The following is an 18,584-nucleotide window of genomic DNA, read 5'->3' on the forward strand; positions in this document are numbered from 1 at the left end:
TCAAAATTTTTCATTATTTAACATCTGGTGCTCTTATTTTTCAAAATAATTTTTTGATCTGCCTATTTATTTATTTTTTAGTCTTATTATATATTAATAAAGTTATTTAATATTCAATATTTTTTGGGTGGCTAATGGGTCCTATCCATTTATTTCACCATCTGTTTTCTTTCCCCATCCCATCCCACCCACCGCGTGCGCCTGTCACTTCCCAATATTGAAGTCACGCTGCACGAGGCTTTCGTTTCTTCCCCATAAGCTGTCGTCTCTCTCCTTGCTCTTCTCCCTAAAATTGAAAACGCAATCCCCTAGCAATCGCCTTCTCCTCTCCCTTGCTCGGTCTCTACCTCTCTCGCCGCTGCCTCGCCTCCGTTCCCCCTCTGCCGTCGTAGCCTCGCCTCCGTTCCATCGCGGCATTGCGGTTCTCCATCTTGGCGTTGCAGTCGGCGGTCGCAGCCCTTACTTGTCGGGCGTTCACCAAAGTCAAGTCTACAAGAGGCAGAGACCACCGGGGGCCAAAAAGCTACGCGTAATGGTTACGCCATTTTAGAGTTGACGAAGACTCAAATTGGTTTGCTTTTCTTATGTGAAAAGCAGTGGGGAAAGTTCTAGGAAGAGAGGTCCGAAGCGTAATATAAACGAACTTCGGTGGTGGTAAAGTGAACGAGCCTTTCTTGTTCAGGTGCTACGAGAGAGGAAACCCTCAGAAGAAAATACTTGTGAAAATGGACATGGGAAACCGGTCGGAGGCAGGAACGAGCGGTGGTGAGCCGTCGGCGATTGACTATGACGTCTTCCTGAGTTTCAGGGGGCCGGACACTCGCCAAGGCTTCACAGATTGTCTTTATCACCAAATGCGAGAAGCAAACATCCGTGTTTTCCTCGACGAGGAAGAGCTCCACGTCGGTAAAGAAATAGCTGATGAGCTACCAGCGGCCATCCAAAAGTCGAAGATCTACATACCTATCTTCTCTAAAGGTTATGCTTCGAGCGCGTGGTGCCTTCGCGAGCTCGCACACATGGTGGATTGCAAGAAATCCAAACCATCCGAGAAGGAGATTATGCCAATTTTCTACGACGTTAAGCCTCGCGATGTTAAGCTTAAGTCTCAACAGTACGTCAGCGCTTTGGAGGAGCATGAAGAGAAGTTCGGTCGCCAGACGAGGCAAAAGTGGGAGGATGCCCTCAAAAGTGTAGCCCAAATCAAAGGATGGGAGTTGAAAAAGCAAGGGTATGCACGGATCCTGAAGCACTCCATTAACTTTTGCTTTGGACTTTCATTAATATATGCCCAAACTTGGATGAATTCTCGTTTAAGTTGTTTGAAATTGAATGCATACCATGTATGTTTTCAAATTTATTTTCGACAACCGAATCAATTATGTCATTCACCGAAGCCAAATAAAGCAAAAACCGGGTAAGCATTCAGTTAAAGTTCTTTTGCTCTTTTTTTTTTTTTTTTTTGGGGGGGTAAGTTTAAAGGTGGGAGATGTGTTAATAAATTCAAGGATGTATTTTTATGTTTTTGTTTTTTTAATTCTTCCCTTACTTTAGCACTCCAATTTTTATTTTTATTTTTGGTCGAAACTTTAGCTCTCCAATTTGGTGGGTTAGCTTTTTCATGTACTTTGCTTCTAACTATCTTAAGTGTGAAAACTTTCAATACATTTCTTCTTAGCTCTTATCCTAGCTACCAAGACGGCCTTAAAAAGGGATTAGGAATCAATTAGCCCTTGCTTCCTTTAACATGGGAAAATGCATACATCTAATATTCTATTCTTTGAATGATAGACAAGAAGGCATTCTTTCATCGATAGATCTAATTTTATACATCTTTGCATTTGTAAATTGTGGATCACATCCTTAAAAGTTACCTTCTCTCTCCTTATCGATAGATTTTTACATGGAACTAGAGCAAGTGTCCTATCCATCTATGTCAAAGTGTTACCATTTCGGAAGCAAATAAATAAAAAAAGGTCATAATTTTATGTATGTGATTATTCGTTTAAATCACTGGGAAATTGTGTTCTAAACACACATAAAAATGTCTTCCCGTTGGTTGCACTAGCTGATTAAATAAGTGGCACTAGCCATGTTGATTGCAACAACATGTTGAGTGTCCTGAGGTCATCTTTTACAATATCAACTTAGTTAACTCACTCATGTGGCAGGCATTGGAAATTCATTCAATCGGTGCTACAAGAGATTCTGATGAAGCTGAAGACAAAAGACAAATACGTTACCGAGCATTTAGTTGGAATGGATGATCCAGTGGAAGCCATTCTGAAGTTGTTGGACATGGACTCCGGGGGCTTGCGCTTTGTGCTAATCCATGGAATGGGCGGAATCGGTAAAACAACTCTTGCTAAGATGATGTTCAACAAACTAAATTCCCTTTTCAATCAATGCTGCTTCCTAGGAAATGTCCGGGAATCGTCGACCAGCTTTGGCATCATAAATTTGCAAAAACAATTATTGTCTAACACATTAGGTTTGGGCTTTCAAGACCAAATCAACGATGTCGATGATGGGATCAAAGTGATTTTGCAACGACTTTCTAACAAGAAAGTCTTGCTCGTTCTTGACGATGTGGATGATGAGGAGCAACTCCAGAAACTAGCCATCAACCACATTATGTTCGGCTTAGGAAGCAGAGTTATTATGACAAGTAGGAACAAAAGCATCATAATATCCAACAAAACTTTGGAGTATGAAGTGAAGCCATTGGATAATGTTCAATCACTAGAGCTTTTCAGTCGACATGCTTTTAGAAGGAATCCTCCTCCAGATGATTATGTCAATCTTTCGAGACAAATAATTTCTATGACTGGAGGACTTCCTTTGGCTCTTGAAGTCATAGGCTCATTGGTTTATCGTCAAAACAAAGCCTCATGGTACGATGTGCTAGACAATTTGAGAGAAATACCTCCTGAGAAGGTCCAGGACAAGCTGAAGATCAGCTACGATGCCTTGAATCATGAGCAACAACAGATTTTTCTCGACATCGCATGTCTCTTTGTGGACGAGAACAAGACGAATGCACTCTACATGTGGAAGGATTGTGGGTTTAGGCCGGATCATTCAATTCAAGTCCTTGTTTGTATGTCCTTAATAAAGGTAACTGATCACAACAAATTTTGGATGCACGACCAACTGAGAGATCTCGGAAGGAAAATTGTTCGTGGAGATACGAGACTCACCGATCCAAGAAAGCAAAGCAGGTTATGGGTTTCTAAGACGGCCAATAATATCATTGGAACAAAAGAGGTAAAAGCATATGTCCGACCATCTAATTCTATCTTTTTCTCAATAGTTCATTTATTAATTAGGAGCCCTTTCTTAAAAGAGGGGGAGAGAATGAAGACATTTTTCATTTACACTGATGCTACTTTACCATTGAATGGCAGAGAAAGAAGCACATTGAAGCAATCTGCTTATGTGAACCAACACGAGTTTATACGAGCAAAGAGTTTTCAAGGCTTCCAAACATAAGGTTCCTCATGTTAGTGGGGGGGAATTTCAATGGAGACTTTGAGAATCAGTTTTCAGAGTTAAGATACATGACCTGCAGCAATGTCTCTCAAGAGTTCTTGGCCATCAATTTCCATCCAAGCAATCTTGTAGTTCTTCAACTGATGTTTGGTTCAATCACAGAGGAATGGGCTGGATGGAGTCAATTCAAGGTACCATCGCCTCTATATTAGTTTATCTCCATTGAATTGTCTCACGCAATTTTTATGTTTTTAACTAAAATTGACTAACCCATAACTATATAGGCAATAACATGCTGTAAATAAAATCGCTCATGAATAAATTTAATCAAGGCCATTCCACAAGTAAAACTAAGCTGATCTCGTAATCAAGGCCATTAAAATAAAATTGCACTGAATTGATATATAGGTGGATATATGTGGATTAGGTTGGCTAGGTGTTAGTACTAAACGGATCTATGTGAGTTAAATGAGGAAAATGAGTCAACCCAATTACATCTAGGTTCTAGCACAACCATTTATTAACTCTAAATTCGTATGGAATTTTCCCTTTACTCTCATTTTGCTATCAGAATAAAGTTGCTAAAAAGCTTAAAGTTTTGGATATCTCACATTGTAGCAACATGACCAAGACTCCAAACTTCTCTGATTATTTGAGTTTAGAGAGATTGAACCTTGAGGATTGTGAAAAACTAACTGAAGTTGATGGTTCCCTCAAAAAGCTTAAGTGCTTGATTTACTTCGATGCGCATGGGTGCAAAAATCTTAGGGAGCTGCCCAAAGGGATCGGAGGGTTGCAGAAGCTCGAGTACTTGTATTTAGGTAGTTGCGAAAAGTTGAGGAAGCTACCCCAATCATTTGCGAGAGTGACATCGCTAGTAGAGTTAGATCTCTCGAATACGACCATCACAAGATTACCCAACTCCATTGGTAACCAATATCGCTTGTCGGTTCTTAAACCGGAGCTTACAAAAATCGATGAACTTCCCAATTCTATTGGGAAGTTACGAGAACTTAAGTCTCTCTTTCTATCGCATACTAACATAAGGGAACTTCCGTTCTCGATTGGTAACTTGGAATCTCTACTTGAGTTGGACGTTTCAAGCACAAAATGTCTGCAGTTACCTAAATCTATTGGAGACCTAAGTAGATTAAAAATCATCAGGATTTCGTATTCTCCAATAAAAGAGCTACCACGGAGCATTGTTGCGCTAAAAGAGTTGGAAGAGCTGCATGCCAACAGTTGCTGGGATCTAAAGTGGGAAATTCCCGAGGACATTTGGCAATTATCGCTTTTGAGAGTGTTGGACTTGCAATACACTCCTATTGAAAATATTCCACGGAAGATCAAACTACTTCCTCGCCTAGAGAAATTGAGTTTAGGGTGGTGTAGCGAACTCAAAGTATTACCAGAGCTTCCCACAAATTTGATAAGCCTAAGCTTAGGATCACATTCATTGCGACAGTTCCCGAATCTCTCAAACCTAACTAAATTGGAGGATTTGAGCTATGATGGTCATGCAGAGAACTGTGGTCCTTTCTTCTTCCAAGATGGTCAATGCCAACTATCACTCGAGGTCCTTCCACCATGTGTTTCAACATTGTCATTGCAAAATCACACAATTAGTTTGTCATTTTGTTGCAACTTGAGAAAATTGACACGTTTGTACATTGGTAAGTGTCATTGGAAGGAAGTTCAATTCGATGGGCTTGAACGGTTGGTTGAATTTGAAGTGAGTCACTTAGGCCTCCTTGAGAGATTTGCTAGTCTTTCGAGTTTGAAGAGTTTGAAGCTGTTGACGTTGAAGATGTGTCCAAATCTTACTGCCATCCAAGGTCTTGGTTCATTGGATTCGTTGGAGAAATTGGAAATATTGCGGTGTCCTAAGATCGGAAGTCTAGATGATCTATCGGATTTGAAAAAGCTGAAGACCTTGATAATTCGATGTTGTGTAGAGCTTCAGGCAGTTGAGGGCCTGGATGAACTAGAGACTCTCGCAATGTTGATTTTTAGCGGTTGCAGATCATTGAAAAGTTTCTCCAACTTATTCAATTCGAAAGTACCAGACAAGTGCGTACTATATATTGGCGGCTGCCCAGATTTAGAAGCAGAATTGTTTTTCGGCATGTTCAGCACGGACAATGAACAGAAAGTCGGGGCCAAAAGGAGAATGTTTTTTAGCACGTTCAGCACGTACAAGGAACAGAAAGTCGGGGGCAAAAGAAGGAAAAGAAAGAGAGGAGTGTAAGACTGGGATTTTTTAGTGCCTTGGGTTAGTTCCTCACTATTGAAAAACAAAGATTTCAAGAATTTAGTGACATTTTTGTTATGTAGTTTATCTTAAATTGTCGTCATGTTTTTGTCGTTATTATGAAATTTTTTGTTGTGTTTCTGAGAATGTCGTCAAAGCCTGGAAAGGCATGTACTTTTTTTCACATTGGAAGAATTTTTTTAATCCATTTAATTGTCCAGATTTTTTTTTTAAGGCTAAAGTTATGCAATTAATAAGATATTTTAAAGTTCAGAAAAGAGAAGGAAATATCAACGACATTATGGTACCTCTTAATTTGATCTTAGTGGCTAATGTAAGATTGGTGAATATTACATTGAATATATTTTTCACATTGAATTTACAATTGAATATTCTCAATAGATAAAAAATTTAGGAGTAGATTCTCATTTAGAACCAATTGAGTTTTAATTTATATCTTCACTTTCTCTGTAGAAAAATATTTAAACTTGCGATATGTCAGCAAAAACTAGGTCAATATCACTTCTATCAGCCGTATTAATTTCATAACTTCTTTGTTGCATTTTTGTCAGAATACAGTAAGGCGTACCTTTAATAATGGTGCATTCTTCATAATATCAATTATATGTTCATCATTCCCTAAAACGTAGAAAGTTCATTATGGCAAGACGTGGTTGATGAGATTAACTGCACGATTAGATGATTACCAAAAGCAAGCAATACAGGAAATTGGGTAACCACGTCTAAAGGATCTCCAAAGCAATACGAGACATTTTCTTTATCAGTTGAAGGGAATTATGTCGTTGGTTGGTGAACAACTTCGACCCAAATTTGTGCAACATAAGAACGAACGGTAGGAGAATGTCATACAATCGTGTTCCGTAACCATAATCACAACATCATAAATAATCGTTTAGAAGAACTGTACTACGAGCTCTTGCTATAGATAATTTTAAGAGGCCTTCTATGTTGTTAGCCATCCGCAATCTGTTTATATTCCTTAAGCAGATTGGTTTGCCCAATTGATATCTCCTCTCTACGTGTTGATTAAATCAAGAGAAACAAATTGGGCAGATCTGGTTTTAAAGGCTCTGAATGACTCTACAAATAATGCTAAATTCAAACTTCACACAGCATTATGCACAATTCAACGCATTTTCCCCATTGTGCATTGGACACAATCCATACTGTCCCTAGTCTATTGAGGAATCGGTTTTCAAATTTCGAAACACATCTCAAACTGTAATCAGTTACAAGATGAATCCGGAGAATTGGAAATGTAGGGGCCATCAACAACTCCATATAACAGAAAGATAATATTACAAGGTCAATATGCCGGAGAAACAGTAAAAAGTTGGAGAAAACAATGGTCTAGCACTCAAGGATGTCATGATTTTCCACTGTAACAATCACCTGAATTGATTAATTTTCGTGTATCTTTAGAAGGTTCAGGTACCAATTAAACAAACCATCAGTGGAGTCGTTGGACCAATTGGCAATAAATTATTGTCCTAAGATTGAAAGTCTAGATGATCTCTCGGCTTTGAAAAGGCTGAAGTCCTTGTCGATTTGGGGATGTGAAGAACTTCTAGCAGTTAAATGAATTAGAGACTCTCAAATATTTGAAATTTACCGATTGTAGATCCTTGAAAAGTTTCCTTAATGTATTTAATTCGAAATTACCCGAGGAGTGCTTTTTAAAAATTAGCGGCTGCCCGAATTTAGAAGAAAATCCGTTTGAAGGCAGAGTCAGCACGTACGAGGAATGTGAAGTCCAGGAAAAAAGAAGCAAAGAGAAAGAGGAGCGTGAGACTGGGAATCTAGCGCCAATAGGATTAATTCCTCACTATATATTAATGACGGAACAATAGACTTTTAATTGACAAGATTGGTTCGAAGATTGATCGAGGAGCACCTTTCGAATTGGACACCATAATTTGTGATCCTTGTGGAATTATTCATGTATATTGACTTCTTGATTTTGACTTTTTGAGTGTCCGTCATAATTGGATGTGTTGTCCTTGACTCTCCACCATATTAGGTTGACTAAGTGGCGGCCAATCAATTATTTAGTGACATTTTAGTTCTCCAGTTTATCTTAGACTGTGTCTTATGTTTTTGTCATTATTATAAAATTTTTTAGTGTTTCCAACCATGTTTTCACCACCTAGAAAGGCATGTACTTTTTTTGCGCATCTGTAGAGTTTTTTCTTTTAAAATTTATTTCGAATCCATAAAATTGTCCAAATTCTTTTAAAGGCTAAAATTTAAAATCCAATTAATAAGATTTCTTGCAGTTGAGCGGAGAGAAGGAAATACCAACAAAATTATTTCTACCTCTTATGACATATGCCCGCACTCTTTGCTTGATATCGATCTTAGTGGCTCATGTAAATGGTGAATATTATATTTAATACCTTTTTCATGCTGAATTTATACATTGAATATATCTGATAGATGCAAGACTTCAGGAGTCGATTCTCACTTAGAACCAATTGACTTTTGATTTATGTCAGCAAAAACAAGGTCAATATCACTTCAGTCAGTCCCATCAAATTCACAACTTCTTTCTTTATCGCATGTTTATCAGAATATGAGAAGACAGACCTTTAATGTCATTTATGTATATTGACCATTCCCTAAAACGTGGGGAGTCCATTCATGGTAAGATATAGTTGATGGACGTTAACTGCCCAATTAAATGACTACCAAAAACAAACAATACAAGAAATTGTATACCCATGTCTAGTGGATCTCCAAATCGTTAAGGGAACCTTTTTTTTATCAATCGAAGGGGAATTTTTGTCGTTGGTTGGTGGACAACTTTGACCTAAATTGGGGGTAGATACGCATGAACGATAGGAGGATGCGACTCACGGCTAGTAGCGTGATGAGGATTTTCGACTTGAGATTTGAGGGTTCAAATGTTCGCTTTGTAGGCCATCAAAAGAATGTCATACAATCGTATTCCATGACCGTAATCAAAACATCATGATCAATCAGTAAGAGGAACTAGTACTGCGAATGTGCAACTACGTGCTCTTGCTACAAATAGGTATCTCCACTCTACGTGTGATTTTAATCGAGAGAAACAAACTGGGCAGATTTGGTATTAAAAGCTCTGAATGAATGTACAAGTAACGCTAAGTTCAACTTCACACGGATTTGTGCACAATTTAACACATTTTCCCCATTGTGCATTGGAAAATCTACATTGTCCCTAGTCTATTCAGTTATTGGTTTTCTAATTTCAAAACACATCTGAAACTGTAATGAGGTACGAGATGAATCTGGAGCATTGGAATTTTAGGGGCCATCAACAACTCCACATAACAGACAGATAATATTACAAGGTCGATGTGCCTGAGAAACAGTAAAAAAGTTGGAGAAAACAATGGTCTAGCACTCAAGGATGTCATGATTTTCCACTGTAACAATCACCTGAATTGATTACTTTTCGTGTTTCTTTAGAAGGTTCAGGTACTAATGAAACAAACCATATGAAATTGTGGTAGTTATACATCTCGTGAGGCAGAAGTTTCGTAACATTTGTATTTAAAATGCCTGAATGACCTCCACTTTGATGCAATTTGTTTTACCAAACTATCAATATCAATTCACAGGATTTACACACGAAGCTGAGCAAAATCTGCCCCACCTCCATTGTCAATTTTCATCAATCAAATTGGTCGGCTCACTCAAAACGTACTTCGGCAATTCGTACTTTGCACCTGCAACAATCAACATCGCATGAATTAGATGCTGGACAGGACGGTACAGATGGAAAAGATTTCTAGGTGGTGGTGGGCGAGAAGCGGGTGGGGGACTGAGTGAATAGATGAACATAGCACCTCTTTCATCATAGCATATTGTCAAGTCAGCTCTCTGAACAATCACGCCAGCACTATCCACAATTGCTTGGGCAAGCGTTAGATCTGCTTCTGCTGCTGCATGCAGAGCATCCCATATCTCTGAAAGCAGAATTAAATTGCTTAACCAGTCTACAACAGTGATATGAAATGAGAGGTAGTGAGACAGAGAGATTTAATAATTATAGAGATTAAGGGGAAGTCAGGTAATATACAACAGATAACATAACTACGTCATCAAGATATTGACATGCCAATTCAGGTCAGCTCCTTCACCATCTTCAGTCTCTCTAAAAGTTTCACCACTGAAAATGCACAGAAGATGAGGCTTGAATATATCTCAAAAAATATGCTCAAATTATGTGCCTACCTAGAAACCTCCCTCCCTCACTCCCTCCCCACTCCCTCTGTCAATCATGCATGTCATACTCCACAGTGGTTGCTATGAAGGTTTCTTAATTGTAGACAAGGAATATTGATGTGCAATGCTTTAAAAATCCCACAAGTCTTATGGAACGTGCATTTCTCATCACATTACCAGACTGGCCCAAACTCATGCCGCAATACATCTGGTCAGTCAATAACAAAACTACTACCACGTTGTCACGAATGCAAAGCATTGTGACTCAAAGCAAATTAGTGTTGGCTGCAGTGAGAGCTGAAGTAGCCTGTGCCTATTTTCAAGGATAACACGCTTGGTAGTTTTTAGGCACTTTCACCAATTGTAAAGAAATCTCCAGAAAATCATATTAACTGGGTATCACTTATTAATGTTAGTAGACAATATTAATAGCAAGTTATTTTTTTGACTTACAAAAAAACCTTTCATTTTATGGGTGGCCTTTTGATATTTGATATGTGCCACATCTTCTAAATAGGATCACACTTAAAGCATCAGACGTATGGGTCCAAGCAACTTGAAGTAACAAGCATACCCTCAAGACTTGTCAACCCACACAATCATTTCAACAGCAAAGAAAGTTTATTTCATGTGATGGACTGCCTCGTCCTGATATTATATTATAATATAAATTTACATATTCTAGTATTTTAGTATTTTAGGTATATTAATACAGTTTACTTTTTAATAGAATTTTATTAAAGAATAGTGGAACGGGTAGAAAGAAATAAAAAAGAAATTAATCCAAAAAAGAGAAAAATAAAATAAAAAAGCAAATAAAAGTAAAGTAAGCAAGAACGTCATAAGAGATTATTATCAATTTCTATTTGTAAAATTTTTTATTCATTTATATTAATATACCATTTATACTAAACAATGTACATGATATGATATGAATATATCCGATTTTATTACTGTAATCACCAAGCAAAATCCCTAGATTTCATATCTTATCCTATCCAGTCCTCTCCTAATTAAAAACCCGGACAACCAAACGCAACCTTAGGATAATCAAAGATGATGGTAAGTAGGAGAAAGACTGCAGCTTAACAAAGGCAAAGCAAAACAGTGTCAGCCTTCAAGTTAGAGGATAGACTACTCAAGCCAGAAGTGTAAAAGTATAACCTCACTAAAAGTTTAAAAATGAATGAATAAGTAGGCCCATGAACATTATCATTCATCATAGTTCTAGCCTCCACAAGTTTCAATATGAACACCGAATAGGTAAGCACATTTCTTCGAAAAGGGATCCCTTCTTCTAAATAATTCATGCAGTCCACTTTTAAGTGATAAGTATTGTACAACTCACAAGGTACAAAAAGGCATCTGCTACCTTTAAAGGAATGTGCTTTATCCAATTGCTGTTCATATTTCAAGTCATTTTAATACTTGATGAATGAGCAGTAAAACATAGGAAACTTTACATTCAACAACATTTTTTCCATAAAAATAAATAGAAGAGAATTTGCAGCTAGCAAGCTTCCCATACAGCAACCAAGGTAACTTATTGCATTGCTGAGTTAAAGAAAACAACATCACCAATACCAACACCCAGTGTCAAAGTATAGTGACCACTTTCTAAGGAATAGATGCATGTATAGAGGTCATGGTTACTCAAATTTCATCCCTCCCTCTATAGCAATAAAGGCAACTGCAATCCTTGTGTATGGCAAATAAAAATATATCTAGTCACAAGAAGACCACAAATATCCAATGAGTTCCCCCAAAATAAGAAGATAAGCCATGTCCTGCTTTCCCATGGAAAACATATTTCTCGTGCAATGTGCATTATCTATAGTTTTGTACTCAACAACAGCATGATAAATATGCTACACAGCACATTTATGCAAGAAACTTAAGAATTCAAAAGGAAATTGCTCAAACGCGTTCAAGCAAAAATAGCACTTATGACTCATGTAGGTATGATCTACTCATTGTGCAAAGCATAGTTTTCCCCTCTCCCACAGCACTGGGTGAGTGGGTGAAGGTGAAGGTGAAGGGTGGTGACCGTGCATTATGTTAACACCATCTTATCCTAACAATTTAGAAATACCTTGTCTCCCACCATAATGAGGTGCAGTGTCCCAAAACTCCTCACGCATCTTCATCAGTTGTGTCCTTGTAATTGCTTCAGGATGCTTCCAAGGTTTTGGCTTCCTAATTTTCTTAGAAGAGTCTGTCAGCAACCATACAAGCAATAAGTTATTATGCGATTAAATTGTTCAGCTTCCCTTTTAAATGATGCAACAAGTGCACTAAATGTGTTAGCAGTAGGCAGAGCAATATCTAAAACGCAATGCTAAACAGTGTTTCTGATACCAATTATTGGAAAAATAATTTCAAGGACTTTACTTGTCGGACAGATAATTTCAAGGACTTCACATAGTGTTAATGCCTATAAATTTCTTAGACATCAATTTCCCCATCCAATGCAAGACTGTCATGAGAAGAGAATTATCTGAAGCACTTAGGCAACCAATTTCAACAATCTATATAAACAAAGAATGTCAGAGAGTAAAGATTGATCGATGTAAACTTCCAACATTGCTCAAGTGAAGAAGAATAGCTGCCCACTGCCATTAATTGAAGCAAGGAGAATATCAAGGGGAGCACCCACTAGTAGGCTCAAACCCTTCCAAGCTTTACATGAAAAGAATCACATGCAGCCATATGCAAACTACACTTTCTTGATGGCTCCATTAGAAACAAATTCCGTTCTTTCTCAAATGCTCAGCAGATCAAGTTGTCATACCAACAGAGTAAAAAGTTGAACTATTCACTGACTCCATCAAAATCACAGTTTGGTCAAAATGCATAGTTCACGTTAATTGTTCCAACGTTTCGCATACAGATTCAAATGATTTCATTAATTCTTCAACTCCCGAAAAAAAACAAACACCCTAGCCGACCAATGCATCACACATCCTGAAAGAATACAGCCTATCCGATTCACAGCAGCAAGTGTGTAATCCACAATCACCGAATTAACGAACCACATGCCCTGAACAGGCAACGACACGGCTAGAAATCAAGAAACCGACGGCGCGGAAAAATCAGCAGGCAAACAATCGAGTCACCGAGCTCGCTAAGGCACAAGAAAAGAAACTCGATCATCGCCGATATCGGCGTTCTAGGTCACACAGTCAACGCTCCAGCAGCAGACCGAATTCAAATACGCCAGCACTCGAAGAACAAAAAGATCGACGGAACCCGAACAGGAACCGGCGACACGGAAAATCCAGAGCCGCGGAGAGCGATCGGGGCGCCGTACCGTCTCCCTTGGGCCGAGATCCGGCGCAGCCCATCGCATCGAATCGGCGGCGGCGGAGGCGGCGGCGGAGGTGGAGGCGGCGGTCGGCGGAGGCGGCGCGGCGGAGAGGAGGCGGGTGCGGTGGCGGCGATCGGGGCGGTGGAATCGACGCGGGTTTCGGAGGGGATTTTATGCCGAACAGCTGAAGTACATAAAGGGGAGGAGAAGAAGAGGAGCGAAAGTCACGAAGGCAGGGAAGAGAGAGAGAGAGAGAGTGAGGTGGGGAGGTGGGGCCCGGTCAGTGGGTTTTCTGTGTCCACGTAAGCAAGAGGTCATTTTGTCGTCTTCCTATGGTCTAATTTTCCATTTTTCTTCTTTCTATTTATTTATTTATTTATTTATTTTTCTTTTCTTACCAGAAAGAGAAAATGGGCCGATTCGATCCAAGAAACCCAGTCGGTTCCAGACCGGTTTGGATTGGGACCGATCGGTTGGGTATGAAATCGGGAAGCTGATTTTATGTTGTACTGCGAATCGCGCAAGTTCTCAGATAAAACCGGCTTTTAGGTCCTTTTTCTTTGGTTCTTTGCTTAGAAAACAAGTGAGTTTTTAGATATGGAACCATAAAGGTTAGAGAGTTCGGCAATGCATTTACTGTTATGCCATGCACTTTTCATAAAATATCTTTTGTCGTTTCGCTAGAATTTCTCACACCTTTCGGTGAAAGTTATTCTTTGATTATAGTGACTTCGAATAGGGAATATCATTATAAGTAGGAAAATGAACAACTTCACATCAAGTAGAATTGATAGAACCATGCAAACACAAACTATATCGGAATTTAATTGTTAATAAGATCTAAAAAATACAAACTCTACAAACTTGAACATAAACAAATTATGTTGGAATTTAATTAATGATATGTCACTTAAGATAAAGATACACGCCGAATTTAATCAATGATGTGAGTCTAAAAGATAAAAGTACGGTGCAAGAAAATAAAGATAACTTAAAGAAAGCAAATTTATTTGATTTTTGGAAGGCCCTTCTAAGTGGATGATGTGGCAATGAAAGTTATCAATAGTGGTTACAAACAACCACGTCAACGATTACATTGACTCCACTACATTGACGGTTTATTCAACTCTAATATGTTAACAATTTCTTCAAATCCGCTATCTTAATTGTTGCTTTACTCCGTTATGTTCACAATTGCATTCTAAATTGTCGACTTCACTTTTTATTGATTCCTTCAAGCTATCTACTCATCAAGTTGTCGATAATTTTCTTCATAAATGACCAAATTATGTTCTCTCAACAAAGTCTATCACATGTCGATAATAACCAAAAGTTGGTCATTTTTTAGTGCAAACATATACTAAAATAGTACTTATGTTACTTAAAGTTAGGCCCATTTTCCAAGTCAAACCATGTTCAGTTCTAGGCTGGTACTAAGAGAACCAAATTAGTGCAAACATATACTAAAATAGTACTTATGTTACTTAAAGTTAGGCCCATTTTCCAAGTCAAACCATGTTCAGTTCTAGGCTGGTACTAAGAGAACCAATTTGGTTCTCACTTTCAGATTCTTGATCCGAAACCTTCGCGCTTGGAACTGATTACCCCTTCTATTTATCCCCTGTATTTTCACCCTTTTTACAGATATTGCGAGCCCTCATATTTCCTTCACTCCTTCTGTTTTTTTGGGGACGATCACTTTCTGTCCTTGCTTTCTTGAAATGTCAGGTAAAATGGGTGCAGGACTTCGCTAGAAACATAGGCAAAGCTCCTGTCATTGTTGCAGAAACTTACGCTCTTTCAGGTGGTTTTTACAATTGATCTTGAATCTAATGTTCAAACTCTTTTAGTTAAGACGGATTCGCTTCTGCTTACTTAAGTACTTGAATAACATACATGCCTGATGGCTCGCTTTCATCCTTTGTGTTCCTAATGAATTCAGGACCTCCGAGGATGGGAGATTCGAGCGATGCGAACCGAGACATGTTCTCCGGGATGCTACTGGATGTGCCGATGAACTCGCCGAGTCGGCGAAGATGGATGATGCTGCGAACAACATCTATATCTCAGCACCACTTTAAGTATTGTGTGCCTGTAGACATGACTATGGTGGGCAACTAGTTGAATCTGGTGTACTCTTGACAGCGAGTCCGCAGTGTGCAGTCTACTCGAAATATATACAGCAGACTAAGCATAGTTTTAGCCGTTTTCCCATTTTAAATTATCTTTATATAATCAAGAATTGGATAATTATACATGTTGGTAGTCCATTTGTACAACGTATATAAAACATGTAACATATTAGATCTAAATGCGTCTATCTCGTATATAAGTCGGCGGTGGTGCATTGCTTGCCTCATAAAACATGTAGTTAAGTACAAATTTAACTCTCTAGTTCTAGTGATTGTGCAATTTGATTTTCTAAGTTTCATTTTGTCCAATTGAAATCTCTAAGTTTTGAATTTGCGCAACCTGGTCCTCAAAGTTGTGTTTCATGGAATCACATCCTCCAGCCTTCTTTATTTAAGCAATCGAGTGCTTTGTTTACCTGCTGTAACTAATACTGTCAAATTAGCATCTCTTTTCTTTTCTTTTTTCTTTTTTTTACCCTATTCTTCTCGATTGTTTTCTGCCCATTTGGAGCCAAATTGACATGACCCGTCATTTTCCATCACATAAGCATTGCCGTGTCATTAATTAATCTGCCGGCCTAGTTAGAGTGGTTGACCAAGAGGTTCGATAGCACTAAATGAATAAATTCCACTATTGAAGAAAAACAAATCAAAGTTAGAGGACCAAATCGCTCTATCGCTGAAACTTAAAAGAACTAGATATGTTACTCAATCCTTCATTTGCTAATGATAGTTTCAAGCCAATCAAGAAAGATGTCAAGTTCCATCAAATTTGGCGGCCCTTGTATTGATTTTTATTCTTTTTTGGGTGTGAAATCATATGGACAAAAAGTGTTATCATATCACTATTACAAGTTTTCTTTCATGTCAAAATCAACTATGTCATGTTGGCGTCTAATCTTGTTAGAATTTTGTACTTTAGTTCTACCATCTTAATCAATTGTCGTCAAAGAGGAACCTATTGTTCTTCTAGTCATTACCCGGTGAAGTCATTTTATTTTCCATATATCTTAATTCTCCATATAGTAAGCTGTCCTTTGAAAAGATCGAATTTGACAAAATTAAATAATCGAGTGCTGAATTTTTTACTTTCTGCTGCTTGGTTCTAGAATTGCTCGTTGATTTTTTTTTTCTTGGTCAAGTTTACTCTAAAGAGTTTCAATCGTTTACGATTTTCCCTACTTACTTGGGTTCAAAATATTAGTACAATATCCAAGATTGAAAATTTCATGCCTCACAAAACCTTTTTGCAGGATCTCATATTTAGATTCCGTTCATTTCACAGGAAATGTGATGTTTCCAAAAATTATTTTTAATGAAGTCATTTTCTAGAAAAGTACTCATATTTTCCAATGTTCAATTGAAATTTGAAAATGAACTATATAATATTTTTCCACCATTGGTAAGGAAAATCTTTTCCTGCGTGCACTCATTTTCAATATTTTTTCTATTATTTTATTTTTTAAAATCAATTTTTAAATTTTAATGTTGTCCTTTCCTTTTTCTTTTTCTTTTCTTTCTTTCATTTTCTTCTTCTTCCTTGGCCTTGGCTAGTTACCGCCACGCAATGACCGACAATCAGCCATTGACAATGCTCGAGTTAGCTTGTGGCTAGTCACTAGCCGTTGCCATGGCCAGCAAATGGGCCAAGGTCAAGGAAAAGAAGAAAGAAAAGAAATAAAAGAAACGAGAAAAAATTTAAAAATTGATTTTGAAAGAAATAGAAAATGGTTAATACCTTGAAAAACTTTAAACTAGTACACTTGAGACAAATTTACCTTAAATTGATTTTTTAACCGCCAAAAATTCAAATTGATACACTTTTGACAAATTTATTCCAAATTGATACACTTATGACAAATTTACCCTTTGTTAATTTTCATTAAATTTTATTATCAAAATACTGAGTTGAATAATACATAACGGTGGACTAATGTACTAGCTTAGGATTTTAATATCTATTTGTCACAGTTGTACCATTTTTATAGTTTTTTGGGTATTTAATCTAATATTTGTCACAAATGTACCAGTTTGAGATTTTTTATAATCACTTGAGGTAAACTTATTACAAGTGTATCTATTTGGAGCTTTTCATAATCAAAAAATTACTTTATGGTAAATTTTTCATAAGTAGACCAATTTGAGATTTTTCAAGATATTAATCCGAAAGAAAATAAAACATAAAAATAAAATGAAAAATGTGTTTGGCGAAAGAAAGTAAGTTGAAAGAAGTTATGGAAAATATTTTTCGCTTTCTAAAATATGGAAAACATTTTCCCCACTTTTAAAAGTATTTTTTTTAATAGCGGAAAATATTTTCCTAGTTCATTTTCCATGGCAAGAATGTTAGAAAATTCGAAAAAAAGTTACCTCCAAGTTATTTCCATGAAACGAATAGAGACGTAGAGATTTTTTTTTTTAGATGAGATTCGATGAAGTAAAACATGTTTTGAAAGTTGCATGAATTATTGCATGATCTCGAGAAATTAATGATTTGAGGAAGCACAAATCAATACCTTATAACAGGCTTTAAAGCACGGACTAAAGGTTTCACTGGGACGAGGAACTTTTCCATCGAGGTTTCGGATTCAACCGAAGAAGGAATTGCAGGCGGGGCTTTTGGGGTATTTAGGGTTTTGGGTAATTTCGACGAATTGCATGTGGAATTGAGTTAAACAAGAAGGTTCAGGACAAATAAAAAAGACCTACCATTGCTGCACAATGTTGCGCGTGACTGCCGGCCAACAAAAATTTGAGCAGCCAGTGATTCTAGGGTGATTTGAGACTTGCTCCGTTCTAAAAATTTATTTGAGATGAGATTTGTTGGAAATATGAATAGCAAATATCGATTCCATATCGATTAAGTTGCCAATTAATAAATTTTGTTAATCTGTGATTAGCTTGGTAAAGAGGGAATGTAATCGTAGTACAATCGTGTATATTCTATTTCCTGTTTTTCTCTTGTAACATATAAAGAGCAGTGCTCATGTACATGAACATACAGAAAATATACAGATTACAATTTCTCCAAGAAAACACTCTCTTTTCCTATCGTTTTCTGACAGATTCACTTTAGGGAGAGCTTTTCTTAAAACAACCTCACCTCAAGGGGCTATTAGAAATTTTCCCGTGAAATGTTTTCATGGGAAAATGATATAGAGTAACATGAGCA

General features: G+C 37.5%; 2 protein-coding genes across 2 annotated transcripts; one reads left to right on the plus strand and one right to left on the minus strand.

Moving 5' to 3' along the window:
- The first annotated feature begins 213 nt into the window (after positions 1–213).
- Positions 214–5,841, plus strand: LOC104428532 (disease resistance protein RPV1-like). The gene is made up of 4 exons (XM_039314075.1): positions 214–1,231; positions 2,172–3,267; positions 3,408–3,683; positions 4,070–5,841. Exons 1-4 carry the CDS (start codon positions 726–728, stop codon positions 5,738–5,740), a joined length of 3,549 nt encoding a protein of 1,182 aa, XP_039170009.1. The 5' UTR covers positions 214–725; the 3' UTR covers positions 5,741–5,841.
- A 3,297-nt stretch (positions 5,842–9,138) lies between these two features.
- LOC104445033 (ubiquitin domain-containing protein 1) lies at positions 9,139–13,475 on the minus strand. Its single transcript, XM_010058829.3, has 4 exons — positions 13,284–13,475; positions 12,066–12,188; positions 9,595–9,714; positions 9,139–9,474 (listed from the first exon to the last, which is right to left on the minus strand). The coding sequence occupies exons 1-4, from the start codon at positions 13,315–13,317 to the stop codon at positions 9,410–9,412; spliced, it is 342 nt and encodes a 113-aa protein (XP_010057131.1). The 5' UTR covers positions 13,318–13,475; the 3' UTR covers positions 9,139–9,409.
- Positions 13,476–18,584: the final 5,109 nt, after the last annotated feature.

This window comes from Eucalyptus grandis, chromosome 5 (assembly GCF_016545825.1).
Source record: "Eucalyptus grandis isolate ANBG69807.140 chromosome 5, ASM1654582v1, whole genome shotgun sequence".
In the NCBI taxonomy this organism is placed as follows: domain Eukaryota; kingdom Viridiplantae; phylum Streptophyta; class Magnoliopsida; order Myrtales; family Myrtaceae; genus Eucalyptus; species Eucalyptus grandis.